This window comes from Phyllobates terribilis, unplaced genomic scaffold (genome assembly GCF_046119375.1).
Source record: "Phyllobates terribilis strain yellow unplaced genomic scaffold, ASM4611937v1 Scaffold_5__5_contigs__length_657084704, whole genome shotgun sequence".
Taxonomy (NCBI): Eukaryota; Metazoa; Chordata; class Amphibia; order Anura; family Dendrobatidae; genus Phyllobates; species Phyllobates terribilis.
Genome location: NW_027362765.1, coordinates 137,515,984 through 137,540,981, shown reverse-complemented (window position 1 = coordinate 137,540,981; position 24,998 = coordinate 137,515,984). Strand labels below are relative to the sequence as shown.

Below are 24,998 nucleotides of genomic sequence, written 5' to 3'. Positions count from 1 at the left end.
ATCATAAATCGTGGTATGTGTTAAAAGGGCCCACTGAGACTCTTTCACCCAGGAACCACCAAAACCTTGAGCTGGCCCTGACCATTACCACCATCAGTACATGAATGCGACATCATAACAACCATCAGTACATGAATGCATCACCAGTACCACCTTGAATACACTGAATGCATCACCAGTACCACCATCAGTACATGAATGCGACATCATAACCACCGTCAGTACATGAATCCATCACCAGTACTACCATCAGTACATGAATGCAACATCATACCCACCATCAGTACATGAATGCGACATCATAACCACCATCAGTACATGAATGCATCACCAGTACCACCATCAGTACATGAGTAAAACATCATAACCACCATCAATACATGAATGCATCACCAGTACCACCATCAGTACATGAATTCATCACCAGTACCACCATCAGTACATGAATACGACATCATAACTACCTTCAGTACATGAATGCATCACCAGTACCATCATCAGTAAATGAGTGAAACATCATAATCACCATCAATACATGAATGCATCACCAGTACCACCATCAGTACATGAATGCGAGATCCTAACTACCTTCAGTACATGAATGCATCACCAGTATCACCATGAGTACATGAATGCATCACCAGTATCACTATGAGTACATGAATGCATCACCAGTATCACCATCAGTACATGAATGAATCACCAGTACCACCATGAGTACATGGATGCGACATCATAACCACCTTCAGTACATGAATGCGTCATTTTTCTCCTTGTTTTTCAGTGCATTATATGGTAAAATTAATACTCGTCCCACAATGGGCCCCATCGACGGAAAAGTAAAATAGTTACAGCTCTTGGGAAAAAACTAAAGGAAAAAGAATTGAAGAGTTTAAAATTCTGTGCACTGATTGTGCCACTCATGGCAGACTGTGAAGTGGGCACTAAAGTTGGCACGTCTGTGGTTAAGTCACTTATTGCGACACCTGTGGTCTGCGGTGTGGTGACGTCAGAACAGCGGTCACGTGGACAGCACGACGGGTCATAATTACGCAGAAATACTGGATCGTGAAGAGTTGGATATGAAATGCACATGGGGTACCCTAGAATAGGTACATTATTAGAAATGTTAGGGGCAGGAAACCCCCAAATAACTGAGTGCCAGCAGGAGATCACCTGACTGATAACATCTGCAGGACAAGCCCTGAGGGCACAGGGCAGGGAAGCACTGTCTGGGGACAATGGAGGAGGGCTCGGCTGGATACACGGCCGGGGGAGGAGACACGGTGCTGGGCGGGATGGGGAGGCGGGCACGGCTGCTGCAGGCCCAAGGAGGCCGAGGATTACCCCTGTACACCCGGTGCTGCCGCTAGATATCGGCGGGCATAGATGCTATGGCGCTACGGGAGCTGAAGGTCTGCCTGCTGGGGGTGAGTGAGGGCGCGGTGCCCACATAGAAGAATCCCCAGTGGGCGCATCACGGGCACGTCCCCGATGCCGCTGTGTGCTGTATATACGGCTGCCTATAGGGAGGTGCGGGCTGTGAGCTGGCACTGGCTACATGCAGAATCGCTGCCACCTGTGTAATCTGTGCAAAGTCACCAGCTTGTTGCTGCCACACTCAGTCCCTCATTTGCAATGTGTTTTGGGGGGGAGGTGCTGCCCTCTGAAGACCCCTGATTTTGTTGGGGGGGGGGTTGTGCCCTGCCCTGCCCGGTTGCTGCCCTCTGAATACCCCTGTTTTTGTGGGGGGGGGGGGGGTTGTGCCCTGCACTGCCCTCTGAATACCCCTGTCTTTGTGGGAGGGGGGGTTGTGCCCTGCCCTGCCCTCTGTAGACACCTGTTTTGGGGGGGTTACTGCCCTCTGAATACCCCTGTTTTTGTTTTTTTTTTCGGGGGGAGGGGGGGGTTGCTGCCCTCTGAAGACCCCTGTTTTGGGGGTTGCTGCCCTCTGAAGACCCCTGTTTTGGGGCGTTGCTGCCCTCTGAAGACCCCTGGGATGCCTTCTGACTAGTATAATGTACTGTAGGTTATAAGTAGTATTATACACAGAGTCCCGTCCTTTTATAAGGCTCAGGTGACGCAGGCCCTGTAGAATCACATGTAAGGTGTTTACACATCTGACAACTGCTCATCTGCTATGTTTCTTATATGTTGTGTAATCTGTATCACCAGATTTTGCCTCTACAGGATTATTATTGCTGTGATTGGTGGGACCTGGGGGGACGCGTCCATAGACTGGAGATATGGGAAAAGTTGTGGGCTTAGCTGTATCTGTATATTTTTGGGCCAAAGACAGTGCAGATCCAGCGGTCGTAATGGGGTCCTGGTGCCTGATGACACCTCTCGGCCACAAGAGCAGATACCAGTCCTTTATATGGTACTTGATAGATTAGGGGTCTTGGTATAGATTTTGCATTGGGCCACAGGAAGGTCAGGCTTCTGGGCAGAGAGATGTCATTTAAGGTTTTTTTTTAGGAACGCAAACCAGAAGCCCCCCTTTCTCAGAATAGGGGCTGTTTTCTCTGCCCTCACTGCAGATCTGTCTACTCACCCCTACTACCTCTAACACTGAGAAAAGGGAGGGAAAGAGCCTCCACTCTGATGGATCCTTAAGATTTAGGGGTTTTAATCAAAACCCTCCCTACATGTCACAATTATATATTGGCCCACCAATGCTTCCCCCCAGTAATATCAGCACCAGTAACAGAAACTAGACAAATCCCTTGTCTAATGTACATGACCACCAACCAGACTTGAGTGTATGATACTATAAATGTCCAGTAAGGTCTGCCCTGAGCTTAATAGCCCAGTACGGATTCATGGGGTGAGGGTGTGTCATTGTCCCAGGTAAAAGCTTTCCAAATCTGACTCCAGACGAGCCTCTCTGAATTACAGATTTCCTTGGATACTGTTGCACCCAGACATTACATACCTGTAGGAGAGTGCGGACTGCATGTAAAACAGCAGAAAGGAGGTATCATGTGTCCGACCTCCATAATAGCCGTCACGGGGTTAATTGTGGGTAGTTGTAGTCAAAGATACACATTGTTGTACGCCATTTTTTTTTATTTTAAACCTCCTTTTTTAGGATACATTCTGGAAAAAAACGCAGAGGTATAAATAAGGCAGAATTTTTGTTAGCACAGATTTTTTATTTTTTGCTCATTTAGGTCACTAGCAAATTGCTGTCGTGATTTTACTTAGACTTGTCAGTGACTGATTTCAGCGACCATGAACTGATCGTCGTAGGGATCATTAAGTATTACATTTTTACATACGTTTTAGTGCAATTTTATTATCTAAGGCCATATTCGCACGTTCAGTATTTGATCAGTATTTTACATCAGTATTTGTAAGCCAAAACCAGGAGTGGGTGATAAATACAGAAGTGGTGACACCTTTCTATTATACTTTTCCTCTGATTGTTCCTCACCTGATTTTGGCTTACAAACACTGAGGTAAAATACTGGCCAAACACTGAACGTGTGAACTTGGCCTAAGATATCCACTAAATTTCAGGCTGCATTGTCCATTGCTTCATTCATTTACAGATCTCCTGAGATGCAGTTTGCAGACTGACCTAAGTTTTTCAGATTCTTCAGCGGTTGAAGTGTCTCACCCAGTAATACAGACTGGATTTGAGGTCTGTGTGTATGCAGGGTGCTAAACTTTTCAATAGCTAATATATCATTTTCATGTGCTTTCTCCTTATAGATCTTGTTTTCTCTGCCCTCCCTGAACTCTACATGCTTTCTCCCGGTCAACACTGTTAAGATCTATGTACAACCCCCTCACCCTCCCTGCTGTGATCTCTAACTGCCAGAAGTGAGAAGTTGCAGTGAGCTGTCAGACCTGAGCAGGAGCTTGGAAGGATTTGCAACATTTTTGCAACTCTCTCAGCTAAGATAAAGAACACAACACTGCAGCAGCCAAATGGTGCAACATTTTTAGTGAACATTATTTAGAAAGTTGCTTAACCTTGCATTTAGGAAGCAAATGAACAAAAAAATTCTTTGCAAAGGCATACATAGACATTAGTTATTCTGCTTGCCTGCCATACGCTGTCTCTGTAGATGGTGAAGGTGGTTGTCACAGAGGTTTTATATCATATCCACGATTAAGCAGCCTGCAAACATCCCACTGTGGAGGAAGAGATGATTACATTCCCTGATAACAAAAGTTAAATAAACCCCTGGCATCGCTTCTCATTCCCACTGGGTACAACGGTCACTGGCCTTTTCCTGATATTAGTCATTGGAAGTTACAGGTCCTGGATCGGCTCTCCTAGGTCCCGATTCTGCACTGTCACAGGGACATTGTATAAACACCGCTGACTGGTAATTCTCTGCCCTCTCTGCAGGATACGGGGGTTGGAAAATCGAGCATTGTCTGGCGGTTTGTAGAAGACAGCTTTGATCCCAACATCAATCCCACTATCGGGTAAGATGGGGTTTCTAACAGTATTGGGGGCTGATCACTTTAAATTGTGTTTATTATTATGGACGACACCGTTATTACAGCACACCTTCGGCCAAGCATGAAAATTTGTGTAAATTTAAAGGGGATTTATGGGATTTTGAAAAAATTGCTCAAGTGAAAGAAATGGTATATAATATATTACTGTAGTAATAGTAGCCTATGTTGACCCATGCAGGAGCGCCACTAGTCTCTGCTTACCTCCTGCAGTAATGACGTGACCACTGCAGCCAATCCCTGCCCTCAGCAATCACTGCTGAAGCCAGTGATTAGCTGCAGTGGTTGACATGTCATCGCTGTGGGAACCACTGGAGCGGTGGCAATGGAGCAAACTGAGAATATAAGAAGTATCGTAAGTTTTGTTTTTTTCTGTGTGTGATGAGCTGCAGTTTTGAATGACGCCATTCACTTTACCATAAAATGTACTAAAAGACGGAATAAAATCCCAAATGGGGTGAAATAGTGAAAAAAAAATTATTCCTGCATAATCTTTTTGTGTTTCGTCTTTACGGCATTCATAAAATGACAACGTGATTCTCCTGGACAGTGAGATTACATCAGGAAGGGGTGAAAATACTGAAAACCTCTCTAGGCTGGGGCTACACTGCATATAAGATTGCGAGATCACATCTGATGATTTCCTATGGTGTCGCAGTGCAACTTAAAACTTTTGGCGATTGAGATACAGAGTCGCAAATGTTTCCAAATATCGTTGACTTTCTACCGATAGTCGCACACAGCTGTGACTCCCATTAGACTTGTCTGTGATCTGGTTGTTTATTTATTCAAACCGAAATTGCAGATCATAAATTGTATAGCAATTTGTTTGGGAAATGCTGTCTTCCAACACCTCTCACCAGGTAGCTATAGCCTAAATATCAACACCCCCGCCTCCCTTGTCTAATACATTCATACACACTGGTATAGAAGCAGAGATTTGGGCTGCCATATGTATGATCGTCCTCATAGTGGAGGCTGCAGGTAGACACCAGTGAACAGCCAATTCCTTCCTTGAGGGTTCATCCACACGTCCAATTTTTCCACGTAGGACAAAAATGGACTGATTATTCTGATACGGTCCAAGTGTCATCCGTTTTTCTTGTACAGAAATTAAAAAAAAAAATATATATATATATATCCACCTTTTCCATTCTGACAGTCCATGAAAATCAGACTGCACTTGGATGTCAACCGAGTGCGGTCTGATTTTTTTATTTTTTTTTTTATTGACCCATTGACTTAAGTTTCTGATTTTGAGCCAACATTCAGATTTAAATTGGACATGTCTCTGTGATTTTCCACAAACCATTCAGTCTGCGAAAATCATGGACAGGTGAATGGCTCCATGGAATATCACAGGTACGAGTTCTATCCATGAAAAACATGGATAGCACTCATATGTGAAAATCGGACGTCTAAATGAGAGCTGATTAAAATAGTGACTCTGTAAGGTTCAGATATTAGGCTTTATATAGTCATCATGGAGAAAGCCACTCACTGGTGATTGCTGTGTACCATCTTCAGTTACTATATTCATGTTAAAGGGAATCTGTCAGTAAGATCAACCCCCACCCACCTAATCCAGATACAGTATATGGGCCTACAGGTCATTGAAGTGTAAATCCATTGATACCTTTATATCTTCTATCAGTGTTTTTATTCATATGCAAATGAGGTGTTAAAGGGGTGATTCACTACATTGTATGTATGTATGTATTTATTTATTTTACTCACTTACCGTATATAGCGCCATTCATTCCACAGCGCTTCACAGACAATATGAGCATTGTCCCCATTGGGGCTCACAATCTACATTTCCTATCAGTATGTCTTTGGACTGTAGGAGGAAACCGGAGAACCTGGAAGAAACCCATGCAAACACGGGGAGAACATACAAACTCCTTGCAGGTGTTGTCCTTGGTGGGATTTGAACTCCAGCGCTGCAAGGCCACAGTGTTAACCACTGAGCCACCGTGCTGTCCCGTATAATGTATGATGCGCACTTCGATTTTAAACCTTTTAAATAAGTATTTTTGTAAATAACTTCTGCTTCTATATGTGCCTGTGAGTGGCGCTATCGCTGTTCGCTCAGTCCGCATCACGTGACCCTGGCTGCAGCCGCCGCTGGTATCCCCTTATGTCACGTCAATTTTCGGACTTCGTCGATTCACCCAGGCGTGGCCCAGTCGTAGGCACCCCCCCTGATTGACTGGGCAGCGTTTCACCGCACGTCACAGCCCAGTATCAAGCGCACGCTTGCGGCCAATGAAAGCAGAGGAGAGGGAAATCGCACGCTGGATACTGGGCTGTGACGTGCGGTGAAACGCTGCCCAGTCAATCGGGTGGGGGGGGGGGGCGTATGACTGGGTCACGCCTGGGTGAATCAAGTAAGTTCGAAAGTTGATGTCAGCGGCGGCTGCAGCCGGGGTCACGTGAGCGAGCAGCGATAGCACTGCTCACCGGCACATATGGCATCAAGAGGTATTTACAAAAGTACTTATTTAAAAGGTTTAAATCGATGGGTGAATTATGCATTGTAGTGGACCACCTCCTTAAATGTACTAGGGTATGATTGAAAATGCTAATTACTCGGAAATGCATCAACAGATAGAAGATATAAAGTTGTTGATGCATTTACATTTCAAAGACCTTTATGTATGGTTATCTTTCTGACAGATTCCTTTTAAAGTGTTTTTTCTCACCAAATTTCTCAATTCAAACTGCATAATAAATGGATCTCTGACCTGATGAGTCTGGTGTACTTACTTCGAAAATCCAGCGTCAGAATGGCTGAATGATCCTGATATTAAGATTTTATGAATCGAGCCAATAGCATGAAAGAGCTCATGAGTCCAAGTATATTCAGTGCCTACCCACCTGACTGAAAGCTGCAGGTTATACTGAGCAGTGTAAGGCTGCAGCAGCAGGTAGGACACTGAGGAGCTGTCAATCCGGTAAGATGGGTGGACATTGCCATTCTGACTTGTATTTTTAAAGTAAGTGCACCAGCCTCACCAAGTCTAAGACATCTATTAAATATTAAATATGTAGACCACTGTTATTGTGAAATCTGGTGATAGATCCCATATGACCAATGCAACCGTTTCCATTTCTCTTTTTCTGAACAGGGTTTCTTTCACTTTTGTGATGTCCATGTGACAAAATGTCACATAAACATGGTTGTCAATCACAGCACATTCAGCTCTGTGGATGCCAAATGGTGATCCATGTCAAGGGGCAACACCCTTCAAAAAAATCAGGGATGTCAAACACAAAGAGGGCCAAAATGAAAAACTTGGACAAAGTCGCGGGCCAACCAGTATACAGTATAATGGGCCCCACATCGTCCTCCATACAGAATAATGGGCCCCACATAGTCCTCCATACAGAATAATGGGCCCCACATAGTGCTCCATATAGTATAATGGGCTCTACATAGTCCTCCATACAGTATAATGGGCCCCACCTAGTCCTCCATACAGAATAACGGGCCCCACATAGTCCTCCATACAGAATAACGGGCCCCACATAGTCCTCCATACAGAACAACGGGCCCCACATAGTCCTCTATACAGAATAACGGGCCCCACATAGTCCTCTATACAGAATAACGGGCCCCACATAGTCCTCTATATAGAATAACGGGCCCCACATAGTCCTCTATATAGAATAACGGGCTCCACATAGTCCTTTATACAGAATAATGGCAGCACACAGTCCTCTATACAGAATAATGGGCCCCACATAGTCCTCCATACAGAATAACGAGCCCCACATAGTCCTCCATACAGAATAATGGGCCCCACATAGTGCTCCATATAGTATAATGGGCTCCACATAGTCATCCATACAGTATAATGGGCCCCACATAGTCCTCCATACAGAATATTGGGGCCCACCTAGTCCTCCATACAGAATAACGAGCCCCACATAGTCCTCCATACAGAATAATGGGCCCCACATAGTCCTCCATACAGAATAACGAGCCCCACATAGTCCTCTATACAGTATAATGGGCCCCACATAGTCCCTCATACAGTATAATGGGCCCCACATAGTCCTCGATACAGAATAATGGGCCTCACATAGTGCTCCACATAGTCCTCCATACAGTATAATGGGCCCCACATAGTCCTCCATACAGAATAATAGGGCCCACCTAGTCCTCCATACAGAATAACGGGGCCCACCTAGTCCTCCATACAGAATAACGGGCCCCACATAGTCCTCCATACAGAATAACGGGCCCCACATAGTCCTCCATACAGAATAACGGGCCCCACATAGTCCTCTATATAGAATAACGGGCCCCACATAGTCCTTTATACAGAATAATGGCAGCACACAGTCCTCTATACAGAATAACGGGCCCCACATAGTCCTCCATACAGAATAACGAGCCCCACATAGTCCTCTATACAGAATAATGGGCCCCACATAGTCCTCCATACAGTATAATGGGCCCAACATAGTCCTCCATACAGAATAATGACCCCACATAGTCCTACATACAGAATAATGGGCCCCATATAGTCCTCCATACAGAATAATGGGCCCACATAGTCCTCCATACAGTATAATGACCCCACATAGCCCTCCATAGAGAATAATGGGTCCCACATAGTCCTCCATACAGAATAATGGCCCCACATAGGGGTGGTGGTTATGGTTTTGCGGGACAAATAAAACCACCCTGCTGGCCAGATTTGGCCCACGCGCCAGAGTTTGACATGTATGACATAAATGGACAACCATGGACTACATGGCCATGCAGCGTTCCCCAGCATAGGCGTTACTCACTAGGACGGCTCTTTCCTCTCTGGCTAATACAGCGGAGCCAAGCAGATGATGCCCTCCGTGATATCCGTAGATCCTTATGGCTCAACCCAAATCCACCAATAATGTAACTATAACTAAGATACTCATCAGAATATATTGGGACAGATGGCCAGAGAATGAAATATAATTATATTTTTTCATGTTTTATTATATCCATAACCCTGTTCACCACCATTAATGAAGTAATGTCATGTTCCCTCTGACTCCAGGGCTTCCTTTATGACCAAGACTGTTCAGTACCAGAATGAACTTCATAAGTTTCTTATATGGGACACTGCTGGGCAGGAGCGGGTAAGTACCTGCGTACAGCGGAGCGCCGTTTTCATGGGTTCTGGCCTCAGAACATCATTTCCGGCAGTGTAATCAATGGGTGATCTCATTTATGTATAGATGTCTATTGTATTGGTTTTTCTAGTTGCTGAACTTCACACTTTTAATATTGTGTATTTGTGTATTAGTATAGACCAGGACAGCCACTGTACTTATATACATAAAACCCCTAAATGTCACCATGCCAACTAGAATAACACCCCATTCTTTACACTGATGGCTGGAATAACACAACTGGAAATTGATACAAAGCTAGAAGTGAACTACATGTATAGTTGTGCTTAAAAGTTTACATACCCCGGCAGATTTTTTTCCTTTCTTGGCCTTGCTTCAAAGAATATGAATGATAACAAAAAACCTTTTTCTCCACTCATGGATATTGGTTGGGTGAAGCCATTTATTGTCAAACTACTGTGTTTTCTCTTTATAAATCTTAATGACAACCAAAAACATCCAAATGACCCTGATCAAAAGTTCACATACCTTGGTTATTTGATAACATGCACAGAATTTTACACAAATGGGTTTGAATGGCTACTAAAGGTAACATCCTCACCTGTGACCTGTTTGCTTGTAATCAGTGTGTGTGCATAAAAGCTGAGTGAGTTTCTTGGATCCAGACAGAGTCTTTCATCTTTCATCCAGTCATTGACATTTTTGGATTGTGAGTCATGGGGAAAGCAAAAGAATTGTCAACGGAAAGGGATACAAAAAAATATCCAAGGAATTGATAATGCCAGTCAGCAGCGTTCAAACTGTGATTAACAAATGGAAAATCAGGGTCTCTATAAAAACCAAACCACGGTCAGGTAGACCAACAAAAATTTCGGCCACAACTGCCATGAAAATTGTTCGGGATGTAAAAAAAAACCCACAAATAACATCAGCTGAAATTCAGGACTCTCTGAAAACTAGCGGTGTGGCTGTTTCAAGATGCACAATATGCACTTGAAGAAAAATGGGCTGCATGGTCGAGTCGCCAGAAGAAAGCCATTACTACGCAAATACCACAAAGTATCTCGCCTACAATACGCCAAACATCACAGAGATAAGCCTCAAAACTTCTGGAACAAGGTAATTTGGAGTGATGAGACCAAAATTGAACTTTTTGGCCACAACCATAAACGTTACATTGGAGAGAGTTCAACAAGGCCTATGATGAAAGGAACACCATTCCTACAGTAAAGCACGGAGGTGGATTGCTGCTGTTTTGGGGATGTGTGAGCTACAAAGGCACAGGAGACATGGTTAAAGTTGAAGGAAAGATGAATGCAGCACGTTATCAGCAAATTTGCACTCATCAGCCCGGAAGCTGTGCATTGGACGTACTTGGACGTTCCAACATGTCAACGATCCAAAACACAAGGTCAAGTCGACCTGTCATTGGCTACAGCAGAATAAAGTGAAGGTTCTGGAGTGGCCATCTCAGTCTCCTGACCTCAATATCATTGAGCCATTCTGGGGAGATCTTAAAGAAGTTGTCCACTACTTTTACATTGATGCCCTATCTGTAGGATAGGCCATCAATGTATGATCGGCCGGGGTCCCGCACGTGGCACCCCCACAGATCAGCTGTTATCGGTGCCGCCGGCCAGAAGTGCTCACTTGCGGGGCTCCGCCGTCAAGTGGTAGTGGCCACCGCGGTGTACTGCACATCTGCCTCCCATTCAGTTGAATAGGAGGCGGATGTGCAGTACACCGCGGCGGCCACTACCACTTGACAGCGGAGCCCTGCAGGTGAGCACTTCCGGCCCTACGGCACCGATAACAGCTGATCGGCAGGGGTGCCGTGTGCGGGACCCCGGCCGATCATACACTGGTGCCCTATCCTACGGATAGGGCATCAATGTAAAAGTAGTGGACAACCCCTTTTAAGCGCACAGTTCATGCTAGACAGCCCAGGAATTTACAGGAACTGGAGGCTTTTTGCCAAGAAGAATGGGCAGCTTTACCATCTGAGAAAATAAAGAACCTCATCCACAACTACCACAAAAGACTTCAAGCTGTCATTGATGTTAGAGGGGGCAATACACTGTATTAAGAACTGGAGTATGTGAACTTTTGATCAGGGTCATTTAGATGTTTTTGGTTGCCATTAAGATTTAAAAAGAGAAAACACAGTAGTTTGACAATAAATGGCTTCACCCAACCAATAGAAGAGAAAAATTTTTTTTTTTTAGTTATCATTCATATTCTCTGAAACAAGGCCAAGAAAGGAAAAATTCTGCTGTAAACTTTTGAGCACAACTATATGTAAATTATAGGGGCAGTAGTATTGGAACACACTACTTTATCCTTCATGAAAGCAAAAAGAGGAGCTCACCACGTTTGCTGATCGTGCAGATAGCCGAAAACCTTGCGGCTGTGCGCCCACGATGCTTTTTTTAAGCGTTTCCGCAGCGGCAAAAACGCTGCAGAAGCGCTTAAAAAACGCATGGTAGAAGGTCTGCCATGTTCCCCAATGATAATCCGCATGTGCTGTGCACATGCTGCGGAAATTTCCGCTGCGGATTATCATTGCGGGAAAAAACGCAGCACTACGAATTATTTTGCGGAAGCGCTGCGTTTTTGCCGCCATTGACTTTCATTAGAACGCATGAATTCCGCTTCACTAGATAAGCACATGCGGAATCCATGCGTTCAATATGCGGATGGTACCCAGGTCTAGAGAAGAGGAGACTCTCCTCCGGACACGGGTACCATAGAAAACTGTAAAAAAAAAAAAAAAAAAAAAGAATAAAATAAAACATAAATGTTATACTTACCTTCTGGCGGAGCCTGGTGCGCTCGTCCTCTCATGCCGGCAGATCGCGATGGACTGAAGGACCTGCGCTGACGTCATAGTCATGTGACGGGTCACGCGATGCTGACGTCGGCAGGTCCTTCAGCGTACCGCGATGTGCCGGCAGGGAAGCAAGACACCGGGGGCCATCTTAAGGTAAATATAGATTTATTTTATTTTTTGACATTCTTTTACGGTCACACTATATAAATCCATGCCTTTTGCATGGATTTATATAGTGTGACCAAGTTGACAAGCACTTTCCAAGTGATGCTAAAATCGCTTGACAACCCGCATGCAGAAATGCATGTGAAGAACGCTTCACATCTGCATGTCCCTGGCAGGAAAACGCATGTACTGTCCGCATGTACAATCCGCATGTGTTTTTTCTGCCAGGGAGATGCAGAAACGCTCAGGAAAAATCCGGAGCATTTCTGCATCGTGGGCACATAGCCTGTAACCCAAGGGTGCTAGATTCAGCTGATGTAGCACAGCAATAACAAAAGGAGGGAGGGGGGAATGCAGCACATCTATCCGGTAAGTATAAAATAACTATTTAAATACATTAAAAAGAACAATGTCCAGGAAAAATGGTTAAAACTGACGCTTTTCTGGTGAAAAACGCCCTTAACCATAGTATGATACTTTATCATATAACTCAGGTTTTCATTCAGTCCCATTTGGTGCCGGAGTACAGTTTCAGCCCCCTACCATGCTGTCTGCCTTTTTTAACATTTGTGACAGGCTTGTTCTAAAGAGCTCACTGACACCACCGCGGTGCTGCAATAGGACGTAACAAGTCAGGGCATGACATTTCTTCCCTCCTAAATATCCCAAAATCACCTGTGAGTAATATTATTGAAAAGTGAAAGGAACTGCGACAACTTAGTCACGAAGTGGAGGCCACGTAAAGTTACAGAGCGGAGTTACCGAGTGCTGAGGAGAAGAGGGCATAGAGTGCCTTGAAACTGAATTTTTCCATATTTTTTCACTTTACACCCACAAGTCTAAATGTATTTTATTGTGATTTTATGTGATATACCAATATAAAGTAGCAAGTATTTGTGAAGTGTAAAGGAAATTATACATAGTTTTCTAAATATTTAAAAAATATAAATCTGAAAATTGTGACGCTCATTTGTATTCAGCCCCATGTAGTCTGATACCTTGAAATAAAATGCTGAGTGACCAATTACCTCCTGAAGTCACATAATTAATAAATTGAATTCAGTTGTGTGTAAATTATTGTGAGTATAACTACGTCCGTTCTTTGAAGCCTCATATGTTTATTTGAGATCATTAGGGACCAAACAGCATCAAGAACACTAAGGAGCCCACCTGACAGGTAAGGGATAAAGTTGTGAAGAAGAATATAGCAGGCTTAAAGCGCACCTGTCAGCAGGATTGTGTTCAGTAAACTACATAAACTGTCAGGTAGGTGACATTACACTGATTAAAATGATACCTTGGTTGGTGAAATCCGTGTTGTGGTTCTTGTGTAATATTTACTTTCAGTTTGGGGATAATAATATGCTCGTGCTTCGAGGCGGCCTGTGTGGGGCTCTATCTGGTGCTCTGCTTACATATTCATCTCTATGCTCTTATGACAGCTCACTGTACCTTCACTGACCTGCCTCCTATTTTACCTAACCCCGCACTACTAGATGCATTATGTAAATAGGAGGCAGGTCAGTGAAGGCACAGTGAGTTGTCATAAGAGCATACAGATGATTATGTAAGCAGAGCACCAGATAGAGCGCCGCCCCAGAGCACAAGCATATCATTATCTCCAAACTGAAAGTAAAGATTACACAAGAACCACAGGACAGATTTCATCAACCAAGGTATCATTTTAATCAGTGTAACTGTGCCCACCTGACAGTGTATGTGGTTTACTGAGCACAATCCTGCTGACACGTGCGCTTTAAGTTATAAAAAAATAATTCAAGCTTCTAACATCTCATGGAGCACTGTTCAATCCATCATCCAAAAATGGAAGGATTATGGCCAACTACAAACCAACCAAGACATGGCTGTCAGCCTAAACTGACATCCCAAGCTAGAAGAGCGCTAATTAGAGAAGCAGCCAAGAGGCTTATGGTCACTCTGGAGGAGCTGCAGAGATCCACAGTTAAGGTGGGAGAATATGTGCACAGGGCAACTATTAGTCGTATATTCGACAAATCTGGCCTCTGGGAGGGTGGCAAGAAGAAAGACATTTCTGAAAACAAGCCTTAAATGGGTTGTCCGGTACTTTTTTTTTTTTTTTTAAGTTGCCCAATGTATTCAGCATGTGGGCATAAGTATCTACCTTGTGTTGCAGATAATGTCTGTGAGCGGTGCTATCGCTGGCCGCTCACAGGCATCACGTGACCCCCGGCTGCAGCCGACGCTGACGTCACGATAAGTCCAGGCTGCAGTCGAGGGTCGCTCTTTCGCGTTCCACCGGTGGCTGCTGGGTTGTGGGCGGAGTTATTCCCCTGCGTCACACCCGGCATCCACCGCGTGCTCTCCCTCTCCCCATTCATTGGGAAAGCGCACGGTGGATGCTGGGTGTGACGCGGGGAATAATCCCCGCCCACAACCCAGCAGCCATCACGGGGACCCCAAGCTGAGTCACGCCTCACTTGTTGTGACGTCAGCACGGGGTCACGTGATGCATGTGAGCGGCCATCGATAGCGCCGCTCACAGGCATTATCAGCAACACGTTATTTACTAATATACTTATGCCCACATGCTGAATACATTGGGCAATTTAAAAAAAAGTACTGGACAACTTCTTTAAGAATTGTAGTTTGCAAAAAGCCATGTAGGGGACACAGCTAGCATGTGGAAGAAGGTGCTCTGGGTAGATGAGACCATAGTGAACTTTTAGGGCTAAATGCAAAACTTTGTGTAGTGGAAAACTAATACTGCACATCACCCTGAAAATAGCATCTCCTTCATCAAACATGGTTGCAACAGCAGCATGCTGTGGGGATGCTTTTCTTCATCAAGGACAGGGGTCAGAGTTGAGGAGAAGATGGATGGCGCTAAATGCAGGGCAGTCCTGGACGAAAACCTGTTAGAGGCTGCAAAGGACTTGAGACTGGGGCGTAGTTTCACCTTCCAGCAGGACAACGACCCTAAACATACTGCCAGAGCTATGATGGAATGGTTAAGATCAAAACATATTTATGTGTGTGAAAGGACCAGTCACAGTCCAGAACTAAATTCCACTGAGAATCTGTAACAAGACTTGAAAATTGCTGCTCACAGACTCCTCCATCCAATCTCACTGAGCTAGAGCTAGTATGCAAAGAATGGGCAAAAATTTCAGTCTCTATATGTGCAAAGCTGGTAGAGTCATACCCCAAAATACTTGCAGTAGTAATTGCAGTGAAAGATGGTCCTACAAAGTGTTGACTTGGGGGGGGGGGGGGGTGCTGAATACAAATGAACCTCACAGTTTTCAGAAACATGTTTTTTTAATTATTTTAAAAATATAGATCATTTCCTTTACCTTTCACAAATGCGTGCTAGTTTGTGTTGGTATATCATATAAAGTCCCAATAAAATATATTTTAGTTTGTGTGTGTAATGTGAAAAAAATGTGGAAAAGTTCACGGGATATGAATACTTTTTCAAGGCACTGTAAAAGTCACCAACACTCTGCTGACTCCATAACTGCAAAGTCCAGACCTCCTCTGGTATTCACATAAAAGACTGTCCCGGGGATTTCATGACATGGGTTTCCATGGCCTAACAGCTGCATGCAAGCCTTACATCACCAAGCATGATGATAAGTGTCAGATGGAGTGGTGTAAAGCTGCTGCCACTGGACTCTCTGGAAATGTGTTCGGTGGAGTGATGGATCACACTTCTCTGTCTGGTGTCTGATGGAGGAGTCTGGGTTTGGTGAACTCTAGGAGAACATTACCTGACTGCAATGTGCCGATGTAAAGTTTGGTGGAGGAGGGATAATACTATGGGGATGTGCTCCAGGGGTTGGTCTAAGCCCTTTTGTCCAGTAAAGGGAAATCTTAATACTTCGGCATATAGGACTTTTAGGACAATTGTTTACGTTGTGGGAACAGTTTGGGGAATGCCCTTTATGTTCCCCATGACTGTGTCCTAGTGCACAAAGCAAGGTTCATAAAGACATGGTTGGGGGAGTATCATGAGGAAGAACGTGACCGGCTGCACAGATTTTGGACCTCCACCGCATCCAACAACTTTGGGATGAACTAGAACAGAGATTGTGAGCCAAGACCGTTCATCCATATCCAGTGTCTGACCTCACAGATGCCCTTCTGGATGAATGGACAAAAAGTCCCACAGACATCTCGAAAATCTTGTAGAAAGTCTTCACAGAAGATTGAAAGCTGTTATAGATACAAAAGGAGACCAACTCCGTATTAATGGCTATAGATTTAAAATGGGAGGTAATAAAAGCTGCTGAATGGGGAATGTGGAGGAGGCCAGTACATTTTTCCATATAGTTTATATGCACCTGTTTACTAATGACACGTGACAGGAACTGTAATATAACTAATTCTTAATAATATATATTTCTTATATATTAGGAAGAGTTTGTGGTAAATTTGTTGTAATTATTTTGGTTTGTTCCCTTGGTTTAGTTCCGAGCCTTAGCGCCAATGTACTACAGGGGATCAGCGGCAGCCATCATAGTCTACGACATCACAAAAGAGGTAAGAAATACCTGAGACTTGTAGGGTATTGATGGTTTTGGGGTCAGCTCCATATTTTTTTTTTTTGGGCTCTGGCAGATGTTAGTTTGGGAACTGACATAATGGAGAACAAGGGGAGATTCTATATGTGGGGTCACGCGGGAGAACCATGCGCTGCCTCCCGCAGTGCGTATCACTGGACCATGACGTGAATCAAATTCATTGGTCAGTTTGTCCTTTTATGCGGCACCCGTCCTCCACCCTGACACGCTCCCGGAAGAAGCTGGGCGAAACGGGGTGGAGGGACACTGTGCTGCATATCTCCTCTGCTCAGTGCTATAGTAAGGTAAAGATTGCTTTATCATACTTTCCTCTTACTGTTGCACGATCATATACATTTATCTACTGGCTTATTTTTTGTACATGTGCTATGCTGGATTTTTTGTGGTCACTGATTTGAGACTTATGTTCCATTTACCTGTTTTAAGTCACATGTATTCGTCTGTTTATGTGATGCACTGGTTACTTCTCTGTCCCTCACATGAGGCATCTTTTTAACAGTAATTATTTTAGGTTCCTTATATGCAATAAAGATTTTCTGATTTTATCTGTTTTTTTTATTCACTTCATTGTAAGTCCTGGGGAGTTTATTTCCAGTCCTGGGCCTTTTTTATTTTTTGAAGTGCTAACACTGCTATATTCCATAATAAGGAGAACAAGATTTGATTGACTGAATTTTTCTCCTCTTTTGATTCCCTCGAGATAAGCAGTTCCATGTGTCTGGCAGCTGCTTATCCCCCATGCTCTATGCTAATAATATTTGATCACTGCCTTGTGCCACCTTCTGTCTTTTTTAAATGAGTGCATCCACTATAACAGGTTTTTGCTTGTGACAGATCCTGTTTAAGGTCCTGTTCACATCACATTAAGCCGTACACTTCATATATATGCTGGAAAAAGCTCTTGGCGTATATGCTAAGTGTATTCATAGGTCTGCATTCATCCAGTGGAGGCCAAAAGACTGTCATTTTGGCCTACATTGGGCCACTGTACAGTATTATAACTGTTTGTAAAGAAATGTATTGTATATCTGAGCTTTTCTGTGCAGAGGCATCCTGCAAATGCATGATTGCATGGGAGTCAGTGGGTGATGTATACGTCGGTCAGTACTCATGGCGTATACACTTGACTGAAAGCTGTCACTCAAAATACATTTGCCTTTATTGTACCATCATCACTTAAGATTTGCATTTTTTTAATTATTTAAGGCAAAGATAAGAAAAATAACTGATCTAAAATTGTATGTTTTTCAGGAAACTTTCACAACACTAAAAAATTGGGTGAAAGAGCTACGTCAGCATGGACCTCCTAACATAGTGGTGGCGATAGCTGGAAACAAATGTGATCTGAATGATGTCAGGTAACTCACAGTGAGAAATGCAGGGTGCGGATCCGCTCCCCAGATGCGGAGCACTACAGCATCACATCATGTGGGGTTATCCAACCATCCTGGACCGAAATCCGAGATGTTACCCGCTCATACCCAACCAACTTTGTGCCTTTTGAGAACCTTTTGGTTTTTCTTTGGCTGTGTAGATTCTAAAAAATAATGCAGTGATTGAGAAAAAGGGCAGCGACCTAGAAATCGGTCTTACATGTGTGGATAGCTCCATACTAAAGATGAGGAAATACATTTGCAGGACCCTGATCCAGCGGCGAGGTCAGTATTCCATGGGTGTAGGACAGGAGCCCTGCAAACCGTTTTCTACCTGTCGGCATCCCTGGCTTCTCTTTTTGTTAGCCGGCTCGCCATGACATCGTGTGTCACGCCTGGAACACCAACTGAGGGGTGGCCTACCAACCTGGCTAATTAAAAAACACTCAAGGGTATACCCATCCCTTTCCCCCTCCATTCATTCATTTAACATTGGTTTACATGCATTTAATATATTCTATGTTTTTGTTGCTTTCATTTTTTGATTCACCTATAATATTTTGATATTATGATATACCGACTAAAGTTGGGTTCACACAGGCAACTTTCTGCCCAAACTGAGCACTGATCAATGATATAACAAGTCAATCAGCGCTTGCTTAGGGCCCATTGGATGGGGCACATTGCAAACTCTATTGGGGTGAACGATCCTTAGTACAATTTTATGGTCCAGGTATGTACAGTTTTCACATTTTCTGCAGCACATCCCCTACTGGGCCCACGTGAATGATCTGATCAGCCTATGGACAAGTGTTTTGCAATATGTTTGTTCTATATAATCACCAGGACATTAGTAATGAATTCACTTTGTTGAAAGAATTGGTTTGCTATCATCAATGAATGATTCCACCATAGTCATATAGCCTGATCTTTTTATTAAAAGTTGATGTAAAACTCCTTTCCAAGGTTTTAGCCAATTGACTCACTAAAGTTATCACCTTAGGTATCCATTCTGACTAGGTAGGATTTATGCTGGATATGTGTATGGCTCTCAGTATTTGGCGGCTAAATCCACTGCTCCCTGGTATGACATGACATTATATCATGTGCCAGCTGCAGGCAATAAGCGGCTGCTTGTCAGCTGCAGCTCATCAATATTTGCTCTGATAAAAGAAGCTGGTTTCAGCATCCAAAAATGATCTACTTGCCTTATTATGGCATCACATAAGACATGGCAGCAACGTTTCGACCCCTAGTATAAGTCTTTGACAATAGTACAGGATGCAGCTGACGAGTGGCTGCTCGTTGGCTGCAACTGTCACGTTTCACAACAATGTCACGTTACCTCCGGGAGCAGCGGCACCGACATCGCTGGAATGGCGCTGCTGCAAATGAGTATACACTGTTTTTATTTTAATTCAGTTTCTGAATTTGCAAAGCTGGGGTTGTCCGGTAGTGGAAAATCCCTTTAACTTACCACTTTCAATAAAAAAAAAAAAAACGACAGCATAATGCAAATCGCCTATCTTCATAGTTGGTAGCACCAACTTGGCTAGTCTTATACAGCAAATCAGCCCTCCAACAGGTCTCCTTGATATTTGCATGAACTGGTATTAGTTAGGGTGCTGAAGTCTGTGATCTGTTATTTGGCTGCAGCGGTAACGTCACTTTGACAGCTCAAATCACTGCTGCAGCCAATCAGTGTGCTCAGTAGTTTATGCTCTCTACAACGTCGACTGCTGCCAAATCATAGAAACCAGATCAGCAGCATAGACCCAACTTTGGACCAGGGAATAGGAGTATCTGTCCTATATATTAAAAAAATGTTCAGGGACAACTTTTTTTTTTTTAAAAAAAAACCCGTTAAATTTTTTAAGGGAAATGCTGCATATTCGGGTCTAAGTACATGTGGCTGAGGTGCCTTATCAGACACTGCTATATGGATGAAAATGGCACTGTATTGGTTACTGCAGCGGCTGCTTCTTTTTGCTTCGTAGTGGAGGTACCTGTGATCAGCCCCATCCCAATCACACATTGGTCTGTACGATCCTTAAACTAGAGTAAACTGTGCTAGTAACCAAATGTATTCTTTTTGTCCATTTCTTTTAGAGAAGTGCTGGAAAAAGATGCCAAGGATTATGCTGACTCTATTAATGCTGTGTTTGTGGAGACAAGTGCCAAGAATGCCATCAACATCAATGAGCTCTTCGTAGAGATTAGTAAGTAGCTAGGAGAATGGGTGAGTTCTTAATATAGATGTGCACATGGCTCTATTGTTTTGATACACTATCACCTTAATAAGGTGGAAAGATGATTGAGAACACCATTCTGGTGATACTTGCAGGTAGAGAGACGGGACCCACATCTGTCAAACATTTCTAACATATCCTAGGTCATCCTTTTTTGTTCTTGAGTGAAAACATGTTCTTCACTGCAACATGACAGATAAGGAAACTCTTTTTGCTGGGTACCTGGAGAGGTTCACGATCCACTGTATTGTTGGCCGACTTCCATATTGCGCTTCTTTTATTTTCAAGACCTGCTTGTGGAGCTGCATGTTCAGAGCTTAGTGGGCATCCCCCGTAAAGCATGCCCTCTCAATACTCTACACTCTGTGTCTCCTCTTCCTTTCACTATCACTCTGAATTTCGGTGTGCAAGAAAAGTACAGTTCGGAAGTTTCTTCAGGCGTATATGACATGTTGGGTGTGAATAATACCAACCTCCTCTGACAAGTTTGACTATAGAGCTCAAGAGAATGTTAAGTAATAAACGACTGCAGGATTATAATATTATATATGAGGTTTGGTTGTAGACCGTAACAATACTACATCAGTAAATCAGTCTGGTGTACATAGATTTGCAGAAGAGCTGGATACAGAAATCTGTAGTAGATTTTTAATAAAGACCATTTGCGCATTTTTGTCATTTTGAAATGAAATTTAACACTCATTTGTTTTTAACTAATTACAACCAGAAAGTGATACATATTCTTTATCATTTCTTTTTAAATTCTGATAGTAGATTATTTTTTGTATTTCCTATACTTGCGTTTTCAGGCTGCCATCTTGATAATGCAACTGTTAACCACATTACGGTATTTGGATATGTGCTTTAAAGCAGCTGCATGGGCCATGGGACACAATGTTCTGGATATATTCATTAACTTCTGTGGAGTGTTGTGGGCATGCTCTCTAAACAGTGCAGAGGTCATTGTGCAGAGAGGGAGCTGAATTCACAATCCAGCTATTGTGAATGGTGGATCCTGTGTTATCTACTGTATAACAATATAATGTTAACAGTCATTGTGATCCTACAAGTGATGTCTACAGAAGAGAACATGTGAGGATTTTTTTATGAGGCTCAGTAGTGAAAATTGCAGCATTTCAGGATATTTCACTGTAGGTATGGACTTGGAAATGAAAACAGATTACCAAAAAAAATCTTTAAAAACCTTAATCTTAAATCCCCAAAAAACTTCATTTGAACAATATGTTATTTTCTGATGGCACATTATCTTTAATATTAGGTAAGTAAAGTTTAATGGAGCAAGTAATTGGTGTACATTTATATTTTTTCAGGTGTTGAGTAAGACAGTGTTAATAGAAGGGAGGTGGATAGGAACAAATGATTTCCATCTATCAGCATCTTACTCGTTTTCCTCATGTGGCTCTTCTACTGTTGGAAAAGTCCATGCGTGCCCTGCTTGCTCAGGAGTTGTAGTTTTCGTACAGTGCGAGAGACCTGGCTGGAGACCCCTGTTAGGCTATGTTCACACGACCATATTTTTGATCCAAGTGCTGTTGGAAGCAAAAATCTGACCGCACGGATACCACTAGGACCAATGTGTTATTCATTTGAGCTGTTTAGATGACAAATTTTTTTAACGGACCAAATGTCCATGTGAAAAGCCTATTCTCTTGTTTATTTTGTATGAGACTTGCCCATTCAAGTCTGTGGGTGTGAAAAAAATAAAAAATAAATGATACAGATCATCCATACAGCATCCAGTTTTTATGTATATATTGCCAATATTAACATAGGAGACTGTTTTGTGGTTTTGTACATTTCATCCACTGGTGATGTATAAAAACGGAACGCACACGAATCCTAATCCAGGTAAAAATCTTTTTTTTTCTGAATGAGAATCAGACGATCTTTTAAATGGTCGTGTGAACTTAGCCTCATAACGCTGATGACCCTGGAATAGGGATGAGTAGACCCGTGGAAGTTCCAATTCGACCGAACTTTAGTCCAAAGTTTGGTTTGGGTACCAGAACTGTACCCAAACTTTATCCAGAACCTGAACCCCATAAAAATCAATGGAGACTCAAACTTTGGTTTTGTAAAAAGGTCGTAGTGCTAGGGGACTGCCAAAGGAAACAGAGTACCCCCACAGAATCTTTCTTTTTCTCTCTTTTTTTCTCTCTTTTTCTCTCTCTTTTTTCTCTCTTTTTCTCTCTCTCTCTTTTTCTCTCTTTTTTTCACTCTTTTTCTCTCTTTTTTTCTCTCTTTTTTCTCTTTTTCTCTCTCTTTTTCTCTCTCTCTTTTTCTCTTTTTTTCTCTCTACCCTTCTCTTTTTCTCTCTCTCTCTTTCGTTTTTTTTTTTTCTCTCTGTCCTCTCTCTCGACTGTTATAAACCCCGAACTTTACAGTTCTGGTTCGCTTCACTCTACCCTAGAATAAATCACAAATGGTGTAGCTGTAATTATTCTTTTCCTTACCCGTTCAGGTAGACGGATACCCTCCGGTAATGCCAGCGCTGCCACTGGGAAGGGATTCAAGCTTCGAAGACAATCATCAGAGGCTGATCACAGATGCTGTTGACCAGACGTACCAGTATACAGAACTTTATGGCAGTCGGGCCTCCCCCGGACTGAATACCACTATGCACACAGTGTGTATGCTTCCACCGCTACCAGCTTTGCACAGACTCTTATCTACTTTAAAGGGAAAATGTTGTATATAAACCGTCCATGTTTTTATTGCCTACGACTCCGAGTCGTGTACAGAATCTGTGATTTCCCCCTCTACACTCTTCTATCTCGCACTATAACTCGTGGTTTCTATGTCTGTCCTCTAGGAGGACATTAAGCCCCAACAGAATAGCAAATTATTACCGTTCTGCAGTTAATCTGAACTTCTTAGGACTTTTATTTTTCTCTTCATGGGTATTTACATTTCTGCTTGCTGTCAGTGAATGAAACTCTCCATTCTTAAATCCAAAAGCTTGTACCCTGTCCTGATCATGTCCAACTGCCACAGGTATATGGCTGGTTGGTATATGTTCAGACTTGGGTGAAATTTTCCATTGTGGAATTTGCTGCAGATCTGCAAGGAATCCACTGGAAAATCTGGCCTTGTTCCCACCGCCAGGAGAAAATAAGGGACATAAGTCTCCTCCTTCAGGCAATCTGTGGGGGTCCCATCTGTGACTGGAATAGTCCTTTAGGGGGCAAAATAGTCATAGGGTAGGAGGGGACAGGGCACATCTGAATATAGGGGGGAAGACATGAATTGTATCAGCAGTATAAATTGAGGAACGCTAATTGTGTTCTTGACATTTCTTTACCTCTTAAAGGGAAGTATCACTCTCCTATGGGCACACGTTCCTCTTGTGTGCATATTTTAAGTAATGTTATTTTACCACTTTCATTGCTTTTCTGAACCGTGCTAGTATTTTCTGTTTTACTTGATCTTCTATTATTAATACTTAAAGGGGTAGTCCTATTTGGACAATCTCCTTTTGTTAAAAGGGTCCCTGGATTATAAGCTCATCATGGGGTGTCCAGTTTCAAGATTTTGTGAGATCAGCTGTCAATTTATCAGTAAAGATGAGCGAATTGATGCGCGGGAGCCCTGTGAATCGTCTCCTACCTGCTGAAATCCCCAATGCCTCTTCTGATTTGTATACACAGGCGCAATGTCATCGTTACTATGTGACCCATACGATGGGCCTGATAATAAGAGGAGGCGCTGGGTATGTCGGCAGATAGGAAGCGGTTCACAGAGTCCCGTCCTGCGGCCACTGGATACTGATGTGGCTGCTGGACCAAGGTTGAACACTTGGTCTGCAAAACAACCCAAAAGACTATAATAGGAACTTGTTCTATCTGCGAAAAGCACAAATAGGACACGTACGTGAAAAATGAACGTCTTAATAAGGATTAAAGGGGTTCTCCGGGAATAGAAGAAAAAAAAAGAAATAACTAAAATGAAATGTCGGTATAAATAATTTCCTAAATACATTTAATTAGCTAATCACAATTGTTTTGCTTAGGCAGGTGATTTCTATAGAATTAAAATGGCTACCACCTTGTTTCGCTGAGAGAAACTGGTCCTAGAATGTTTGCGACAGACGCCTGTGAGCATGTGCTAGTAAGAAGCTCTGCCCTCATAATACTACTGTCACCCGTACTATCTGATCACCTCTGGTATCTCCAGTATTAGCTGAGGTACGAAT

General features: G+C 43.1%; 1 protein-coding gene across 1 annotated transcript; it reads left to right on the top strand.

Annotated features, from left to right (window-relative positions):
• The first annotated feature begins 1,269 nt into the window (after positions 1–1,269).
• RAB22A (RAB22A, member RAS oncogene family) lies at positions 1,270–23,518 on the top strand. Its single transcript, XM_073683056.1, has 7 exons — positions 1,270–1,430; positions 4,364–4,443; positions 9,528–9,609; positions 17,051–17,122; positions 18,415–18,521; positions 20,646–20,755; positions 23,268–23,518. The coding sequence occupies exons 1-7, from the start codon at positions 1,395–1,397 to the stop codon at positions 23,360–23,362; spliced, it is 582 nt and encodes a 193-aa protein (XP_073539157.1). The 5' UTR covers positions 1,270–1,394; the 3' UTR covers positions 23,363–23,518.
• The last annotated feature ends 1,480 nt before the right edge of the window (positions 23,519–24,998 follow it).